This window comes from Culex pipiens, chromosome 3, assembly GCF_016801865.2.
Source record: "Culex pipiens pallens isolate TS chromosome 3, TS_CPP_V2, whole genome shotgun sequence".
In the NCBI taxonomy this organism is placed as follows: domain Eukaryota; kingdom Metazoa; phylum Arthropoda; class Insecta; order Diptera; family Culicidae; genus Culex; species Culex pipiens.
Genome location: NC_068939.1, coordinates 82,208,225 through 82,228,034, shown reverse-complemented (window position 1 = coordinate 82,228,034; position 19,810 = coordinate 82,208,225). Strand labels below are relative to the sequence as shown.

Genomic DNA, 19,810 nt, shown 5'->3' with positions numbered 1-19,810 from the left:
GGACATTTACGGAACCATACAAATTTGGGCAATATGGGTATCAAAATTCATGGTTTTCGATACTGGTGATGAAAATGGCCATTTTGGCAGGATTGGCCACACCCGGAGTGGCCATTGCCCTGCGGAAGGTTCTTCCGGGAGGACATTTACGGAACCATACAAATTTGTGCAATATGGGTATCAAAATTCATGGTTTTCGATACTGGTGATGAAAATGGCCATTTTGGCAGAATTGGCCACACCCGGAGTGGCCATTGCCCTGCGGAAGGTTCTTCCGGGAGGACATTTACGGAACCATACAAATTTGGGCAATATGGGTATCAAAATTCATGGTTTTCGATACTGGTGATGAAAATGGCCATTTTGGCAGAATTGGCCACACCCGGAGTGGCCATTGCCCTGCGGAAGGTTCTTCCGGGAGGACATTTACGGAACCATACAAATTTGTGCAATATGGGTATCAAAATTCATGGTTTTTGATACTGGTGATGAAAATGGCCATTTTGGCAGGATTGGCCACACCCGGAGTGGCCATTGCCCTGCGGAAGGTTTTTCCGGGAGGACATTTACGGAACCATACAAATTTGGGCAATATGGGTATCAAAATTCATGGTTTTTGATACTGGTGATGAAAATGGCCATTTTGGCAGGATTGGCCACACCCGGAGTGGCCATTGCCCTGCGGAAGGTTCTTCCGGGAGGACATTTACGGAACCATACAAATTTGGGCAATATGGGTATCAGAATTCATGGTTTTTGATACTGGTGATGAAAATGGCCATTTTGGCAGGATTGGCCACACCCGGAGTGGCCATTGCCCTGCGGAAGGTTCTTCCGGGAGGACATTTACGGAACCATACAAATTTGGGCAATATGGGTATCAAAATTCATGGTTTTCGATACTGGTGATGAAAATGGCCATTTTGGCAGAATTGGCCACACCCGGAGTGGCCATTGCCCTGCGGAAGGTTCTTCCGGGAGGACATTTACGGAACCATACAAATTTGGGCAATATGGGTATCAAAATTCATGGTTTTTGATACTGGTGATGAAAATGGCCATTTTGGCAGGATTGGCCATACCCGGAGTGGCCATTGCCCTGCGGAAGGTTCTTCCGGGAGGACATTTACGGAACCATACAAATTTGGGCAATATGGGTATCAAAATTCATGGTTTTTGATACTGGTGATGAAAATGGCCATTTTGGCAGGATTGGCCACACCCGGAGTGGCCATTGCCCTGCGGAAGGTTCTTCCGGGAGGACATTTACGGAACCATACAAATTTGGGCAATATGGGTATCAAAATTCATGGTTTTTGATACTGGTGATGAAAATGGCCATTTTGGCAGGATTGGCCACACCCGGAGTGGCCATTGCCCTGCGGAAGGTTCTTCCGGGAGGACATTTACGGAACCATACAAATTTGTGCAATATGGGTATCAAAATTCATGGTTTTCGATACTGGTGATGAAAATGGCCATTTTGGCAGAATTGGCCACACCCGGAGTGGCCATTGCCCTGCGGAAGGTTCTTCCGGGAGGACATTTACGGAACCATACAAATTTGGGCAATATGGGTATCAAAATTCATGGTTTTTGATACTGGTGATGAAAATGGCCATTTTGGCAGGATTGGCCACACCCGGAGTGGCCATTGCCCTGCGGAAGGTTCTTCCGGGAGGACATTTACGGAACCATACAAATTTGGGCAATATGGGTATCAAAATTCATGGTTTTTGATACTGGTGATGAAAATGGCCATTTTGGCAGGACTGGCCACACCCGGAGTGGCCATTGCCCTGCGGAAGGTTCTACCGGGAGGACATTTACGGAACCATACAAATTTGGGCAATATGGGTATCAAAATTCATGGTTTTTGATACTGGTGATGAAAATGGCCATTTTGGCAGGATTGGCCACACCCGGAGTGGCCATTGCCCTGCGGAAGGTTCTTCCGGGAGGACATTTACGGAACCATACAAATTTGTGCAATATGGGTATCAAAATTCATGGTTTTTGATACTGGTGATGAAAATGGCCATTTTGGCAGGATTGGCCACACCCGGAGTGGCCATTGCCCTGCGGAAGGTTCTTCCGGGAGGACATTTACGGAACCATACAAATTTGTGCAATATGGGTATCAAAATTCATGGTTTTCGATACTGGTGATGAAAATGGCCATTTTGGCAGAATTGGCCACACCCGGAGTGGCCATTGCCCTGCGGAAGGTTCTTCCGGGAGGACATTTACGGAACCATACAAATTTGGGCAATATGGGTATCAAAATTCATGGTTTTTGATACTGGTGATGAAAATGGCCATTTTGGCAGGATTGGCCACACCCGGAGTGGCCATTGCCCTGCGGAAGGTTCTTCCGGGAGGACATTTACGGAACCATACAAATTTGTGCAATATGGGTATCAAAATTCATGGTTTTTGATACTGGTGATGAAAATGGCCATTTTGGCAGGATTGGCCACACCCGGAGTGGCCATTGCCCTGCGGAAGGTTCTTCCGGGAGGACATTTACGGAACCATACAAATTTGGGCAATATGGGTATCAAAATTCATGGTTTTTGATACTGGTGATGAAAATGGCCATTTTGGCAGGATTGGCCACACCCGGAGTGGCCATTGCCCTGCGGAAGGTTCTTCCGGGAGGACATTTACGGAACCATACAAATTTGTGCAATATGGGTATCAAAATTCATGGTTTTTGATACTGGTGATGAAAATGGCCATTTTGGCAGAATTGGCCACACCCGGAGTGGCCATTGCCCTGCGGAAGGTTCTTCCGGGAGGACATTTACGGAACCATACAAATTTGTGCAATATGGGTATCAAAATTCATGGTTTTCGATACTGGTGATGAAAATGGCCATTTTGGCAGAATTGGCCACACCCGGAGTGGCCATTGCCCTGCGGAAGGTTCTTCCGGGAGGACATTTACGGAACCATACAAATTTGTGCAATATGGGTATCAAAATTCATGGTTTTCGATACTGGTGATGAAAATGGCCATTTTGGCAGAATTGGCCACACCCGGAGTGGCCATTGCCCTGCGGAAGGTTTTTCCGGGAGGACATTTACGGAACCATACAAATTTGGGCAATATGGGTATCAAAATTCATGGTTTTTGATACTGGTGATGAAAATGGCCATTTTGGCAGGATTGGCCACACCCGGAGTGGCCATTGCCCTGCGGAAGGTTCTTCCGGGAGGACATTTACGGAACCATACAAATTTGGGCAATATGGGTATCAAAATTCATGGTTTTCGATACTGGTGATGAAAATGGCCATTTTGGCAGAATTGGCCACACCCGGAGTGGCCATTGCCCTGCGGAAGGTTCTTCCGGGAGGACATTTACGGAACCATACAAATTTGTGCAATATGGGTATCAAAATTCATGGTTTTTGATACTGGTGATGAAAATGGCCATTTTGGCAGGATTGGCCACACCCGGAGTGGCCATTGCCCTGCGGAAGGTTCTTCCGGGAGGACATTTACGGAACCATACAAATTTGTGCAATATGGGTATCAAAATTCATGGTTTTTGATACTGGTGATGAAAATGGCCATTTTGGCAGAATTGGCCACACCCGGAGTGGCCATTGCCCTGCGGAAGGTTCTTCCGGGAGGACATTTACGGAACCATACAAATTTGGGCAATATGGGTATCAGAATTCATGGTTTTTGATACTGGTGATGAAAATGGCCATTTTGGCAGGATTGGCCACACCCGGAGTGGCCATTGCCCTGCGGAAGGTTCTTCCGGGAGGACATTTACGGAACCATACAAATTTGGGCAATATGGGTATCAAAATTCATGGTTTTGGATACTGGTGATGAAAATGGCCATTTTGGCAGGATTGGCAACACCCGGAGTGGCCATTGCCCTGCGGAAGGTTCTTCCGGGAGGACATTTACGGAACCATACAAATTTGGGCAATATGGGTATCAAAATTCATGGTTTTTGATACTGGTGATGAAAATGGCCATTTTGGCAGGATTGGCCACACCCGGAGTGGCCATTGCCCTGCGGAAGGTTCTTCCGGGAGGACATTTACGGAACCATACAAATTTGGGCAATATGGGTATCAAAATTCATGGTTTTTGATACTGGTGATGAAAATGGCCATTTTGGCAGGATTGGCCATACCCGGAGTGGCCATTGCCCTGCGGAAGGTTCTTCCGGGAGGACATTTACGGAACCATACAAATTTGGGCAATATGGGTATCAAAATTCATGGTTTTTGATACTGGTGATGAAAATGGCCATTTTGGCAGGATTGGCCACACCCGGAGTGGCCATTGCCCTGCGGAAGGTTCTTCCGGGAGGACATTTACGGAACCATACAAATTTGGGCAATATGGGTATCAAAATTCATGGTTTTCGATACTGGTGATGAAAATGGCCATTTTGGCAGGATTGGCCACACCCGGAGTGGCCATTGCCCTGCGGAAGGTTCTTCCGGGAGGACATTTACGGAACCATACAAATTTGGGCAATATGGGTATCAAAATTCATGGTTTTTGATACTGGTGATGAAAATGGCCATTTTGGCAGGATTGGCCATACCCGGAGTGGCCATTGCCCTGCGGAAGGTTCTTCCGGGAGGACATTTACGGAACCATACAAATTTGGGCAATATGGGTATCAAAATTCATGGTTTTTGATACTGGTGATGAAAATGGCCATTTTGGCAGGATTGGCCACACCCGGAGTGGCCATTGCCCTGCGGAAGGTTCTTCCGGGAGGACATTTACGGAACCATACAAATTTGGGCAATATGGGTATCAAAATTCATGGTTTTTGATACTGGTGATGAAAATGGCCATTTTGGCAGGATTGGCCACACCCGGAGTGGCCATTGCCCTGCGGAAGGTTCTTCCGGGAGGACATTTACGGAACCATACAAATTTGTGCAATATGGGTATCAAAATTCATGGTTTTCGATACTGGTGATGAAAATGGCCATTTTGGCAGAATTGGCCACACCCGGAGTGGCCATTGCCCTGCGGAAGGTTCTTCCGGGAGGACATTTACGGAACCATACAAATTTGGGCAATATGGGTATCAAAATTCATGGTTTTTGATACTGGTGATGAAAATGGCCATTTTGGCAGGATTGGCCATACCCGGAGTGGCCATTGCCCTGCGGAAGGTTCTTCCGGGAGGACATTTACGGAACCATACAAATTTGGGCAATATGGGTATCAAAATTCATGGTTTTTGATACTGGTGATGAAAATGGCCATTTTGGCAGGATTGGCCACACCCGGAGTGGCCATTGCCCTGCGGAAGGTTCTTCCGGGAGGACATTTACGGAACCATACAAATTTGGGCAATATGGGTATCAAAATTCATGGTTTTTGATACTGGTGATGAAAATGGCCATTTTGGCAGGATTGGCCACACCCGGAGTGGCCATTGCCCTGCGGAAGGTTCTTCCGGGAGGACATTTACGGAACCATACAAATTTGTGCAATATGGGTATCAAAATTCATGGTTTTCGATACTGGTGATGAAAATGGCCATTTTGGCAGAATTGGCCACACCCGGAGTGGCCATTGCCCTGCGGAAGGTTCTTCCGGGAGGACATTTACGGAACCATACAAATTTGGGCAATATGGGTATCAAAATTCATGGTTTTTGATACTGGTGATGAAAATGGCCATTTTGGCAGGATTGGCCACACCCGGAGTGGCCATTGCCCTGCGGAAGGTTCTTCCGGGAGGACATTTACGGAACCATACAAATTTGGGCAATATGGGTATCAAAATTCATGGTTTTTGATACTGGTGATGAAAATGGCCATTTTGGCAGGATTGGCCACACCCGGAGTGGCCATTGCCCTGCGGAAGGTTCTTCCGGGAGGACATTTACGGAACCATACAAATTTGTGCAATATGGGTATCAAAATTCATGGTTTTCGATACTGGTGATGAAAATGGCCATTTTGGCAGAATTGGCCACACCCGGAGTGGCCATTGCCCTGCGGAAGGTTCTTCCGGGAGGACATTTACGGAACCATACAAATTTGGGCAATATGGGTATCAAAATTCATGGTTTTTGATACTGGTGATGAAAATGGCCATTTTGGCAGGATTGGCCACACCCGGAGTGGCCATTGCCCTGCGGAAGGTTCTTCCGGGAGGACATTTACGGAACCATACAAATTTGGGCAATATGGGTATCAAAATTCATGGTTTTTGATACTGGTGATGAAAATGGCCATTTTGGCAGGATTGGCCACACCCGGAGTGGCCATTGCCCTGCGGAAGGTTCTTCCGGGAGGACATTTACGGAACCATACAAATTTGGGCAATATGGGTATCAAAATTCATGGTTTTCGATACTGGTGATGAAAATGGCCATTTTGGCAGAATTGGCCACACCCGGAGTGGCCATTGCCCTGCGGAAGGTTCTTCCGGGAGGACATTTACGGAACCATACAAATTTGGGCAATATGGGTATCAAAATTCATGGTTTTTGATACTGGTGATGAAAATGGCCATTTTGGCAGGATTGGCCATACCCGGAGTGGCCATTGCCCTGCGGAAGGTTCTTCCGGGAGGACATTTACGGAACCATACAAATTTGGGCAATATGGGTATCAAAATTCATGGTTTTTGATACTGGTGATGAAAATGGCCATTTTGGCAGGATTGGCCACACCCGGAGTGGCCATTGCCCTGCGGAAGGTTCTTCCGGGAGGACATTTACGGAACCATACAAATTTGGGCAATATGGGTATCAAAATTCATGGTTTTTGATACTGGTGATGAAAATGGCCATTTTGGCAGGATTGGCCACACCCGGAGTGGCCATTGCCCTGCGGAAGGTTCTTCCGGGAGGACATTTACGGAACCATACAAATTTGGGCAATATGGGTATCAAAATTCATGGTTTTCGATACTGGTGATGAAAATGGCCATTTTGGCAGAATTGGCCACACCCGGAGTGGCCATTGCCCTGCGGAAGGTTCTTCCGGGAGGACATTTACGGAACCATACAAATTTGTGCAATATGGGTATCAAAATTCATGGTTTTTGATACTGGTGATGAAAATGGCCATTTTGGCAGGATTGGCCACACCCGGAGTGGCCATTGCCCTGCGGAAGGTTCTTCCGGGAGGACATTTACGGAACCATACAAATTTGGGCAATATGGGTATCAAAATTCATGGTTTTTGATACTGGTGATGAAAATGGCCATTTTGGCAGGATTGGCCACACCCGGAGTGGCCATTGCCCTGCGGAAGGTTCTTCCGGGAGGACATTTACGGAACCATACAAATTTGTGCAATATGGGTATCAAAATTCATGGTTTTTGATACTGGTGATGAAAATGGCCATTTTGGCAGAATTGGCCACACCCGGAGTGGCCATTGCCCTGCGGAAGGTTCTTCCGGGAGGACATTTACGGAACCATACAAATTTGTGCAATATGGGTATCAAAATTCATGGTTTTCGATACTGGTGATGAAAATGGCCATTTTGGCAGAATTGGCCACACCCGGAGTGGCCATTGCCCTGCGGAAGGTTCTTCCGGGAGGACATTTACGGAACCATACAAATTTGTGCAATATGGGTATCAAAATTCATGGTTTTCGATACTGGTGATGAAAATGGCCATTTTGGCAGAATTGGCCACACCCGGAGTGGCCATTGCCCTGCGGAAGGTTTTTCCGGGAGGACATTTACGGAACCATACAAATTTGGGCAATATGGGTATCAAAATTCATGGTTTTTGATACTGGTGATGAAAATGGCCATTTTGGCAGGATTGGCCACACCCGGAGTGGCCATTGCCCTGCGGAAGGTTCTTCCGGGAGGACATTTACGGAACCATACAAATTTGGGCAATATGGGTATCAAAATTCATGGTTTTTGATACTGGTGATGAAAATGGCCATTTTGGCAGGATTGGCCACACCCGGAGTGGCCATTGCCCTGCGGAAGGTTCTTCCGGGAGGACATTTACGGAACCATACAAATTTGTGCAATATGGGTATCAAAATTCATGGTTTTTGATACTGGTGATGAAAATGGCCATTTTGGCAGGATTGGCCACACCCGGAGTGGCCATTGCCCTGCGGAAGGTTCTTCCGGGAGGACATTTACGGAACCATACAAATTTGTGCAATATGGGTATCAAAATTCATGGTTTTCGATACTGGTGATGAAAATGGCCATTTTGGCAGGATTGGCCACACCCGGAGTGGCCATTGCCCTGCGGAAGGTTCTTCCGGGAGGACATTTACGGAACCATACAAATTTGGGCAATATGGGTATCAAAATTCATGGTTTTCGATACTGGTGATGAAAATGGCCATTTTGGCAGGATTGGCCACACCCGGAGTGGCCATTGCCCTGCGGAAGGTTCTTCCGGGAGGACATTTACGGAACCATACAAATTTGGGCAATATGGGTATCAAAATTCATGGTTTTTGATACTGGTGATGAAAATGGCCATTTTGGCAGGATTGGCCACACCCGGAGTGGCCATTGCCCTGCGGAAGGTTCTTCCGGGAGGACATTTACGGAACCATACAAATTTGGGCAATATGGGTATCAAAATTCATGGTTTTTGATACTGGTGATGAAAATGGCCATTTTGGCAGGATTGGCCACACCCGGAGTGGCCATTGCCCTGCGGAAGGTTCTTCCGGGAGGACATTTACGGAACCATACAAATTTGGGCAATATGGGTATCAAAATTCATGGTTTTTGATACTGGTGATGAAAATGGCCATTTTGGCAGGATTGGCCACACCCGGAGTGGCCATTGCCCTGCGGAAGGTTCTTCCGGGAGGACATTTACGGAACCATACAAATTTGTGCAATATGGGTATCAAAATTCATGGTTTTCGATACTGGTGATGAAAATGGCCATTTTGGCAGAATTGGCCACACCCGGAGTGGCCATTGCCCTGCGGAAGGTTCTTCCGGGAGGACATTTACGGAACCATACAAATTTGGGCAATATGGGTATCAAAATTCATGGTTTTTGATACTGGTGATGAAAATGGCCATTTTGGCAGGATTGGCCACACCCGGAGTGGCCATTGCCCTGCGGAAGGTTCTTCCGGGAGGACATTTACGGAACCATACAAATTTGTGCAATATGGGTATCAAAATTCATGGTTTTTGATACTGGTGATGAAAATGGCCATTTTGGCAGGATTGGCCACACCCGGAGTGGCCATTGCCCTGCGGAAGGTTCTTCCGGGAGGACATTTACGGAACCATACAAATTTGGGCAATATGGGTATCAGAATTCATGGTTTTTGATACTGGTGATGAAAATGGCCATTTTGGCAGGATTGGCCACACCCGGAGTGGCCATTGCCCTGAGGGAAGGCTCTTCCGGGAGGACATTTACGGAACCATACAAATTTGTGCAATATGGGTATCAAAATTCATGGTTTTTGATACTGGTGATGAAAATGGCCATTTTGGCAGGATTGGCCACACCCGGAGTGGCCATTGCCCTGCGGAAGGTTCTTCCGGGAGGACATTTACGGAACCATACAAATTTGGGCAATATGGGTATCAAAATTCATGGTTTTCGATACTGGTGATGAAAATGGCCATTTTGGCAGAATTGGCCACACCCGGAGTGGCCATTGCCCTGCGGAAGGTTCTTCCGGGAGGACATTTACGGAACCATACAAATTTGGGCAATATGGGTATCAAAATTCATGGTTTTCGATACTGGTGATGAAAATGGCCATTTTGGCAGGATTGGCCACACCCGGAGTGGCCATTGCCCTGCGGAAGGTTCTTCCGGGAGGACATTTACGGAACCATACAAATTTGTGCAATATGGGTATCAAAATTCATGGTTTTCGATACTGGTGATGAAAATGGCCATTTTGGCAGAATTGGCCACACCCGGAGTGGCCATTGCCCTGCGGAAGGTTCTTCCGGGAGGACATTTACGGAACCATACAAATTTGGGCAATATGGGTATCAAAATTCATGGTTTTTGATACTGGTGATGAAAATGGCCATTTTGGCAGGATTGGCCACACCCGGAGTGGCCATTGCCCTGCGGAAGGTTCTTCCGGGAGGACATTTACGGAACCATACAAATTTGTGCAATATGGGTATCAAAATTCATGGTTTTTGATACTGGTGATGAAAATGGCCATTTTGGCAGGATTGGCCACACCCGGAGTGGCCATTGCCCTGCGGAAGGTTCTTCCGGGAGGACATTTACGGAACCATACAAATTTGGGCAATATGGGTATCAAAATTCTTGGTTTTTGATACTGGTGATGAAAATGGCCATTTTGGCAGGATTGGCCACACCCGGAGTGGCCATTGCCCTGCGGAAGGTTCTTCCGGGAGGACATTTACGGAACCATACAAATTTGGGCAATATGGGTATCAAAATTCATGGTTTTTGATACTGGTGATGAAAATGGCCATTTTGGCAGGATTGGCCACACCCGGAGTGGCCATTGCCCTGCGGAAGGTTCTTCCGGGAGGACATTTACGGAACCATACAAATTTGGGCAATATGGGTATCAAAATTCATGGTTTTTGATACTGGTGATGAAAATGGCCATTTTGGCAGGATTGGGAACACACGGAGTGGCCATTGCCCTGCGGAAGGTTCTTCCGGGAGGACATTTACGGAACCATACAAATTTGGGCAATATGGGTATCAAAATTCATGGTTTTTCATACTGGTGATGAAAATGGCCATTTTGACAGGATTGGCCACACCCGGAGTGGCCATTGCCCTGAGGGAAGGTTCTACCGGGAGGACATTTTCGGAGCCATACAAATTTGGGCAATATGGGTATCACAATTCATGGTTTTTGAAACTGGAAATGAAATTTTGAAAATGGCCATTTTTACAGGATTGGTCACACCTGGAGTGGCTATTGCCCTGGGGGAAGGTTCTGAAGAAGTTCCTACCGGACAACCACTTCGGGTGTGGCCAATCCAGTCAAAATTGACATTTTCATTACCAGTATCAAAAACCATGAATTTTGATACCCATATTGCCCCAATTTGTATGGTTCCGTAAATGTCCTCCCGGAAGAACCTTCCCTCAGGGCAATGGCCACTCCGGGTGTGGCCAATCCTGTCAAAATGGCCATTTTCATTACCAGTATCAAAAACCATGAATTTTGATACCCATATTGCCCCAATTTGTATGGTTCCGTAAATGTCCTCCCGGAAGAACCTTCCCTCAGGGTCATGGCCACTCCGGGTGTGGCCAATATCCTAAAAGTTTGGTTCCAACCCCATTGCCCCAAATCATTCTGGTTTTCGGGTGACCGTCTTATTAATCTTCATTAGAACAGAATTCCTCCCAAGTTGGTGCACAACCTGTGTCTTTCCATGTGTGCATGTGTGTGTGTGTGAGCAATAAAATTACCACCGTCGATCCGTCTCTCACGGATTTTCAGTCAAAACTAAAATTTCAGAGGCTATCTGTTAGCTTATATAGTTCGCATGAAATGCGGCAACATGGCGCAAATTTTGCCTCGTCTCCTGTTTTCTTGGAACTGTCACGCGAGAATGTTGCAACACTGTTGCCACATTTCATGCGAACTATATAAGCTAACAGATAGCCTCAGAAAATTTCAGTGCCTATTAAGGTTTCATCAAAGACGGATCCACGGTGGTAATTTATTGCTCACACACACACACATGCACACATGGAAAGACACAGGTTGTGCACCAACTTGGGAGGAATTCTGTTCTAATGAAGATTAATAAGACGGTCACCCGAAAACCAGAATGATTTGGGGCAATGGGGTTGGGACCAAACTGGTAGGATATTGGCCACACCCGGAGTGGCCATTGCCCTGGAGAAGGTTCTTCCGGGAGGACATTTACGGAACCATACAAATTTGGGCAATATGGGTATCAAAATTCATGGTTTTTGATACTGGTGATGAAAATGGCCATTTTGGCAGGATTGGCCACACCCGGAGTGGCCATTGCCCTGCGGAAGGTTCTTCCGGGAGGACATTTACGGAACCATACAAATTTGGGCAATATGGGTATCAAAATTCATGGTTTTTGATACTGGTGATGAAAATGGCCATTTTGGCAGGATTGGCCACACCCGGAGTGGCCATTGCCCTGAGGGAAGGTTCTACCGGGGACATTTATCGAACCATACGACTTGGGGCAATATGGGTATCAAAATTCATGGTTTTTGATACTGGTGATGAAAATGGCCATTTTGGCAGGATTGGCCACACCCGGAGTGGCCATTGCCCTGGAGAAGGTTCTACCGGGAGGACATTTACGGAACCATACAAATTTGGGCAATATGGGTATCAAAATTCATGGTTTTTGATACTGGTGATGAAAATGGCCATTTTGACAGGATTGGCCACACCCGGAGTGGCCATTGCCCTGGAGAAGGTTCTACCGGGAGGACATTTACGGACCCATACAAATTTGGGCAATATGGGTATCAAAATTCATGGTTTTTGATACTGGTAATAAAAATGGCCATTTTGACAGGATTGGCCACACCCGGAGTGGCCAGTGCCCTGAGGGAAGGTTCTTCCGGGAGGACATTTACGGAACCATACAAATTGGGGCAATATGGGTATCAAAATTCATGGTTTTTGATACTGGTGATGAAAATGGCCATTTTGGCAGGATTGGCCACACTTGGAGTGGCCAGTGCCCTGGGAAAGGTTCTCCAGGGAGGACATTTATGGAACCATACAAATTGGGGCAATATGGGTATCAAAATTCATGGTTTTTGATACTGGTAATGAAAATGGCCATTTTGACAGGATTGGCCACACCCGGAGTGGCCATTGCCCTGGAGAAGGTTCTACCGGGAGGACATTTACGGACCCATACAAATTTGGGCAATATGGGTATCAAAATTCATGGTTTTTGATACTGGTAATAAAAATGGCCATTTTGACAGGATTGGCCACACCCGGAGTGGCCAGTGCCCTGAGGGAAGGCTCTTCCGGGAGGACATTTACGGAACCATACAAATTGGGGCAATATAGGTATCAAAATTCATGGTTTTTGGTACTGGTAATAAAAATGGCCATTTTGACAGGATTGGCCACACCCGGAGTGGCCAGTGCCCTGAGGGAAGGCTCTTCCGGGAGGACATTTATGGAACCATACAAATTGGGGCAATATGGGTATCAAAATTCATGATTTTTGATACTGATAATGAAAATGGCCATTTTGACAGGATTGGCCACACCCGGAGTTTTCCGAACCATACTTGATTTGGCAATATTTTCGTTTTTTGGTAATTTATTTCCACAGAGGTGCCAATTATTGAAAACATTTAATTAGAATTAATTATTTATGATTAAATAAATTGGCAAAGAATTAAAAATATAAATAAAAATGGATTTACTTTTTAGAGTTTTGTACAAAGTTCTTTGTCATATTGGTCATGTAGAACATAAACACCTGCACCTTTTTTTTTTCAATAGACAAATACATACGGATTTTTAGTTCAATGCGCAATCCGCACATTGATGCACATTAAAAACCTGCCAATTTCCAAAAAAAATAAAAATTTAAAAAATATTGTGATCCAGATGAAAAAATAAAATGTTAGTCTTGACTCAAAAAAAAAAGTTTTTTAAGAGATCCGCAAATTTCACGAATGTTAAATTTTTTAACATTGAAAATCGGACCACTAGTTGCTGAAAATGGGTGTTGGTTTGGGTAAGACTTAGAAAACATAAATTTTCTTGTCTATTTTTTTTTTCAAGCCGCTGTATCATAGCAACCAGAGGTCCAATCTTCAAAGTCTCTTGGACAATATTATAGCAAATTTTCTGAACATTAAAAAATGTTTTTAGAAACGGTCACTCATGGTCACTATTTTTAAATATCAAAAAACTGCAAATATTTCGCTGAAATCAAACTTTCGGTGGCTATATCTTGAAAACGGGGCCCTTTATCAAAAAATCTGTAACATTTTTTTTTGCAATTTTGCATAACAAATAAAGTAAAAAAAGCAAAAAAATAAAAACTATTTTTCGATTGCAAGTTCAATTTTACATAAAAAAAAGTTACTTAATCCACCTTTAGGTGGTTGGTATTTTCCTCTCACCTAAGAGGTCCAAATAAAAATAAGTTATGAATAAAAAAATCAAACTTCCTACAGATTTTTTGTCAACAATATACAGACACCGCTATTGAAGAAAATGAAATGACTTTTTCATGGCGATCAGAACCGGCCATTCACCCTTTTTTGCAGTCGTCTAATAGTAGTTTATGCAACAAGTTGCAAAAAGAGGATTTTTTCAGCATGAGTCGTACATTTATCCAACGAGGTTCACCGAGTTGGATAAATACGACGAGTGCTGAAAAAATCAAGTTTTGCAACGAGTTCCATACAACATTTTTTGCAATTTCGAAAAACACCCATTGAGTGAAATTTTAAGTCGAATTTTCATGTATTTTGTCATTAAATCGTTTAAATAAAAAAAATGTTGAAAAGTGTTACTTTTCAAAACAAGTGCTGAAAAGTTCAACTTTTCAGCATTTATTTTGAAAAGTGTTGCTATTCGATTCTGTTATTTTTGGTACAGAAAAGTAGGCTATTTCGTCGTTCAAGAATGACAGGAAAAGTAAGTAGTTTCACGACGGAATTGCAAAAATAGTTTTTTGCAATTCCGTCGTGAAACTACTTACTTTTCCTGTCATTCTTGAACGACGAAATAGCCTACTTTTCTGTACCAAAAACAACAGAATCGAATAGCAACACTTTTCAAAATAAATGCTGAAAAGTTCTACTTTTCAGCACTGAAATGGGTGCTGAAAAGTTGAACTTTTCTGCACTTGTTTCGAAAAGAATCACTTTTCAACATTATTTTATTTTTGATTATTGACAAAATACATGAAAATTTGACTTAAAATTTCACTCAATGGGTGTTTTTCGGAATTGCAAAAAATGTTGTATGGAACTCGTTGCAAAACTTGATTTTTATCATAACTTTTAAACGACTAAATGAAACTGTACAATTTTCAATACCAAGCTGTAGGACCTGAAAATGAACCGAGTGGACCACATTCAGATAAAATTCGTTAAGCCAAAACCGAGAAAATCAAGTGCATATTTTTTATCAATAAAGACATTTGTTAAGAATTTGATTCTGAGTCAATAAGTATAAATGAAGGTGCGTCTAGGAGGTCAAATTAAAAAGTGCATTTTTCGAGTGATTTTACAGCCTTTCCTCAGTGAGGAAGGCAAAAATTAAGTGAATAGCTCGGCGGCAGAATTGCGGGTTTTTGTCCCCAATTTTTTCGTCCGTGTACCTTTTTTTCTGAATAGTCCACAATAATACCCAAGACAATACCTACCTATAACTTTGCCGAAGACTAGTGTCTTGATTAGAAAGTTCATTCAAAAATTACAGATTTTCGAATAATTTCGTACCATTTTTGTATGGACAGCTGCCAAAATTGTATGGAGACTTGTATGTGAGAACTAATGACACAAAATAGCTTATTTGGTCATTAGGAAGGCCCCACCAAGTTTGAGCCAAATAAAAAAATACAAAAAATAAAAATGATCAAAATCGGCCGATTTCGTAGAGAGTTGCTCAGTATTCTTACCCAAGAAAAAACCCTTTCCAACATAAATCTCTGCATCCCATGGAGACAACCTCCCCATACATCATCTTGACTGTCTCAAGAACCAAAACCCGATCCCGGCCTGTATCTCGTGCCATGCACATAACTCCGTTCACGGATCAAAGTGAACTTCACACGTCACTTGCTAAACGTTCACCGCTTTTTGAAGTCTTCGTCGTCGTCGTCGTCGGTGTTAACACCCCGCTCAAACACGTGTTCAACACACATAGTGGAGTGCGTCGTTTACGTCGTCAGCTGACAAGCTTCTCCAGATCTGTGCGATGTGATTCGTTTGACGGCCTAGTATGACTGATTAGATCTAGTTTTGGTGTAATTTAGCAAAGTGGTGTTCTGCTTCGTTTGCGCAGATAATTGCGCCAAATCGCAGCTGGACGATTTGAACTTGCGCTTGAGCTGGAACTAATTGGTTACTTTTCTTTCTTGTTGTCACTTTTTTTTCAGGGAGGCACCGTCTTCAAGGACACGCTGGGACTCCAGAAATGAGATCCAATGAGGAGAGCAGTTAGTGCACAGAGTTTAGTTACCCCGGATCGCTGACCACGGAAAATGAGTCGAACTGCCATGCGGAAAGTTCTGACAGCTGCGCAGATCTTCGTGGTACTGCTGGGATGGCTGCCAGGCTTGACGGTGAGTTATGATTGGGAAATTTGGATTAGAGTAAATAATTGGGTTGTAATTGCACAACCATGGTCAACAGAAACACAAGGTGGGAACTACAAAGAGGCAGTACTAATAGTGGACTAATTCGTTTCGGGAGTCCCTGATAACGGAGAGTACACTCGGAGATAACACACCAAACTAGCACAAGTTGTCCAGAAGCTGATAGTGCACACCGCTTGGATAACCCATTAAAGTTATATTTCCTCATTGAAGATTTATAACCAAGTGCAGCGTGATACCTCAAAAAGCTCGTATTATAAATGGTGGCTAAGCCCAATCCCCTCTACAACTTCATTCATCACGACAATAAACCGCCTCAAACACCTCCGAGCTTCAAGTGCCCCACTAAATCCGCAGACATCACGAAGAAGAAAGTACCAGCTCATCAATCTGTCATAATCCCGAGGCAGCTCTCGAGCGGTTGAAGGACTGCGCAAAGCACGGATTAAACCCTTGACCCTTTAGGTCCTGAAGACACGCCTGAATGGAATTTCTGACCTCCTCCCGTCCGTTGAAGTTGCTTTGGAATGGGTTTGCACTTTATGACTGCAATTTAACGTCCCACGTTTTGCCGGGATACGATGATGTGACGTGAAAATGATAATGGGTGCGCTCGGAGCGCCGTCGCAGCCGCCATTCATAAGGATTTGAAGAGCTTGGGAGGCTATAAAAGAGTGAATGAATTGGTCGGTTTGACAGCGTGAATGAAGTTGAGGAACTTTGAAGAATAGGCAGTGTGGTTAATATAAGTAATCATTTGGTGACACTTGATAAACAATTCTGGATAAACTTTGACTCAACTGATGAAACTAATTTGCAACTTCTCAATATCAAACATTTTCTCTCAGGTCATGAGTAAATCCTTGTCTGATACTGATTTTTAATTTAATGACAAGAAATCACTTACTCATCACCGATCTGTACCTGTATCTGCATATGGGGAGTAACCTTTTGAAAGGGTTAAAAATACTTATACTTACTTATTTTCAAAATTTCGCTGAAATCAAACATTCTGTGGCTATATCTTGAAAACGAGGCCCTATATCAAAAAATCTGTAAAGTACTTTTTAACATGCAAAAATTAAATCAAAATTTGTTTGCATGAAATTTCGTTTGTTCTCAAATTTATTTTTTTTTTCTAAAATTCAAAACTCGGCGGCAGATTATTTGACCATACTTCTTGATGGCTCAAAATTTGCGGGTTTTTGTCGCCTAAAACATATCATAAAATCTCAAAAATAAAAAATACTTAATTTTGGAAATTAATTTTTTGTCAAAAAAAATTAATTCAAAACCGGACATTTTTTTCCGTGTATCTATTTTTTCTCAATAGTCCTCAACTATATCTACCTTTTTGCCGAAGACACTAAATTGATCTGGATATTCACTCAAAAGTAACATATTTATTGAATATTTACGGACCGTTTTTGTATGGACAGCTGCCAAAATTGTATGGAGACTTGTATGAGTGAACCAATGACACAAAATAGCTTCTTTGGTCATAGGGAAGGTTCCCACAAAGTTTGATCCAAATCAAAAAATACAAAAAATAAAAATGGTCGAAATCGGCTGATTTCGTAGAGAATTGCTCAAATATTTCATTAATTTATGACACGAATGCCAAATTATGGTAAAGTGTCAATTATAAACTATAATAATAATAATAATAAATTTCATTAATCAATATTAAAAATCAACCCAATAGTTTTCGAGATATCGCAAGTCGAAAAATAAGGGGTAATAACGAAACTGAGAAAAACTAGTTTTCCTCCCAATTTAAACTTAATTAAACTTATTTCAACAACCAGCAAAAAAAATCATCAAACTCAAAAAGAAAAATCTTTAAAAAAAAATATTTTTAGAAATTCAAGCTTTAAGAATTTTTTTTTAAATGGGTGCTTTGCAAAATATAAAATATTTTTAGAAAAATGACCTCTTAAAATGCCTGCAATTTAAACACGTTGAACTTTATCCCAAGAGAGCGTATAGTCAATTTAAAATTTTATTGTGAAATGGTTTTTTTTAATTTAGTTTGAAAATATTACTGATTACCTATATTTAAATAAAATCGAAAATGTATGTCTCCGGTACAAGATTTATTTTTTAGATGCCTTTTTAAGTTTCTTCAAAAAAAAAACTATGGGAATTGGGATAACATTTCTTTATAATATATTTTTTGAAAATGATGGATGCAAAAAAAATATGTTCTGTGTTTTTTTTTCTGCTAAATAATTTAGTAAAACATTGTAACACTGAAAAACTATTTCTGCAAAATTACAAAAAAAAAGTTATTTAAAAAGCAAATAAAAAATGAATCTGAGTTTTTACACTTTTGAAAAATACAACTAAATTCGCATAATTAGACATGATTACTGTTTTTCAGTTAAGTAACGGTACATTACAGCTTTTTTAAAACGTTTACTGGTTGAAAAAATATGTTTTTAGAATTTTGAGAACGGTTCCTTAACATCATATTTCTTTCTAGTAACTGCCAGTGTCCAGATCGCAAATTTTAGTGGAAAATTGATTTTTCGAAAAATTATGAAGTTTTAGAGCTTTGGTGTCTTAAGAAGAGTTGTTGCAAATAGAAATGGGTACCATTTGGTTTGGTTCAAAATTAGGGTGGTTCATGTTCAGGGTAATTTTGAAAATCTAACTTTTCAGGAATATTTTTGTGATTTTTTTCGCCTTCTAAAAAGTTATTGAGCTTGCCAATCCAAGCAACATTTTCCAAGACACCAAAATTTTATCTCGCAATCTACGCCTTCTACGCCAAATTTAGACGAAGCATCTGAGCAAACCTTTGAAAATCAGTTTTTTGAACGTAGCAATTCTGGGTTAAGTTTAAAAAAAATCGAGGCACTTTTAGAGCTCTAAAAAACAAACATTTTAAATTTTTGAAAAATGTCAATTTGGACTTAATTTGACCCTTTTGTTACAGCAATTTTATGGTAAAAAATATGCAAATTTAAAACTCAAATATCTCGAACGTGCGCCTTGTCAAATTTTAAGTGCCAGGTTACATTCGATAGAGCATTATAAACGCTGAAAAAATCCCAGGAGTATTTTTTAACTCGAGATATCTCTTTATTTGCAATTGTCTAATTTTCAATGGAAACATGTATGGGACCACCCTAACGAAATTCGTATAACTATATGTTTTTACCGTGTAATTTAGTCCGCTGAATCTGAATTTACTCTGAGATCTGAGCCAAAGTATCAAAATATCGATTGCACTGATTAATGCTAGAAAACATTGAAAAATGTGTCCAACGTCATGAGATATCAAAAAATCGATCTTAGAATCGTGATCAGGAACCCAAATTACCTCTATTCTATCAAAAATTACAAGATTTTTATGATAAAAAACTATCTGAAAAGTTCTATCCGAGCGTACAAGTGTTAAACAATGTTTCACGAAAATCAAAGAGAGATCCGGACAACTTTTTCCTTTTTCGTGGCAGTTGGTGTCACTCCATCAGCATTTTAAGAAAGATTACCAAATGACTATAGT

General features: G+C 42.3%; 1 protein-coding gene across 2 annotated transcripts in view; it reads left to right on the top strand.

Annotated features, from left to right (window-relative positions):
* The window catches only part of LOC120421335 (uncharacterized), a 106,178-nt gene that overhangs the window by 36,892 nt on the left and 49,476 nt on the right, over positions 1-19,810 (top strand). For both annotated transcript variants that reach the window (XM_039584509.2, XM_039584508.2), the window contains exon 2: positions 16,078-16,263. In XM_039584509.2, coding sequence (XP_039440443.1) covers positions 16,183-16,263 — 81 coding nt within the window. In that variant the 5' untranslated portion in view covers positions 16,078-16,182. The remainder of the gene's footprint in view (positions 1-16,077; positions 16,264-19,810) is intronic.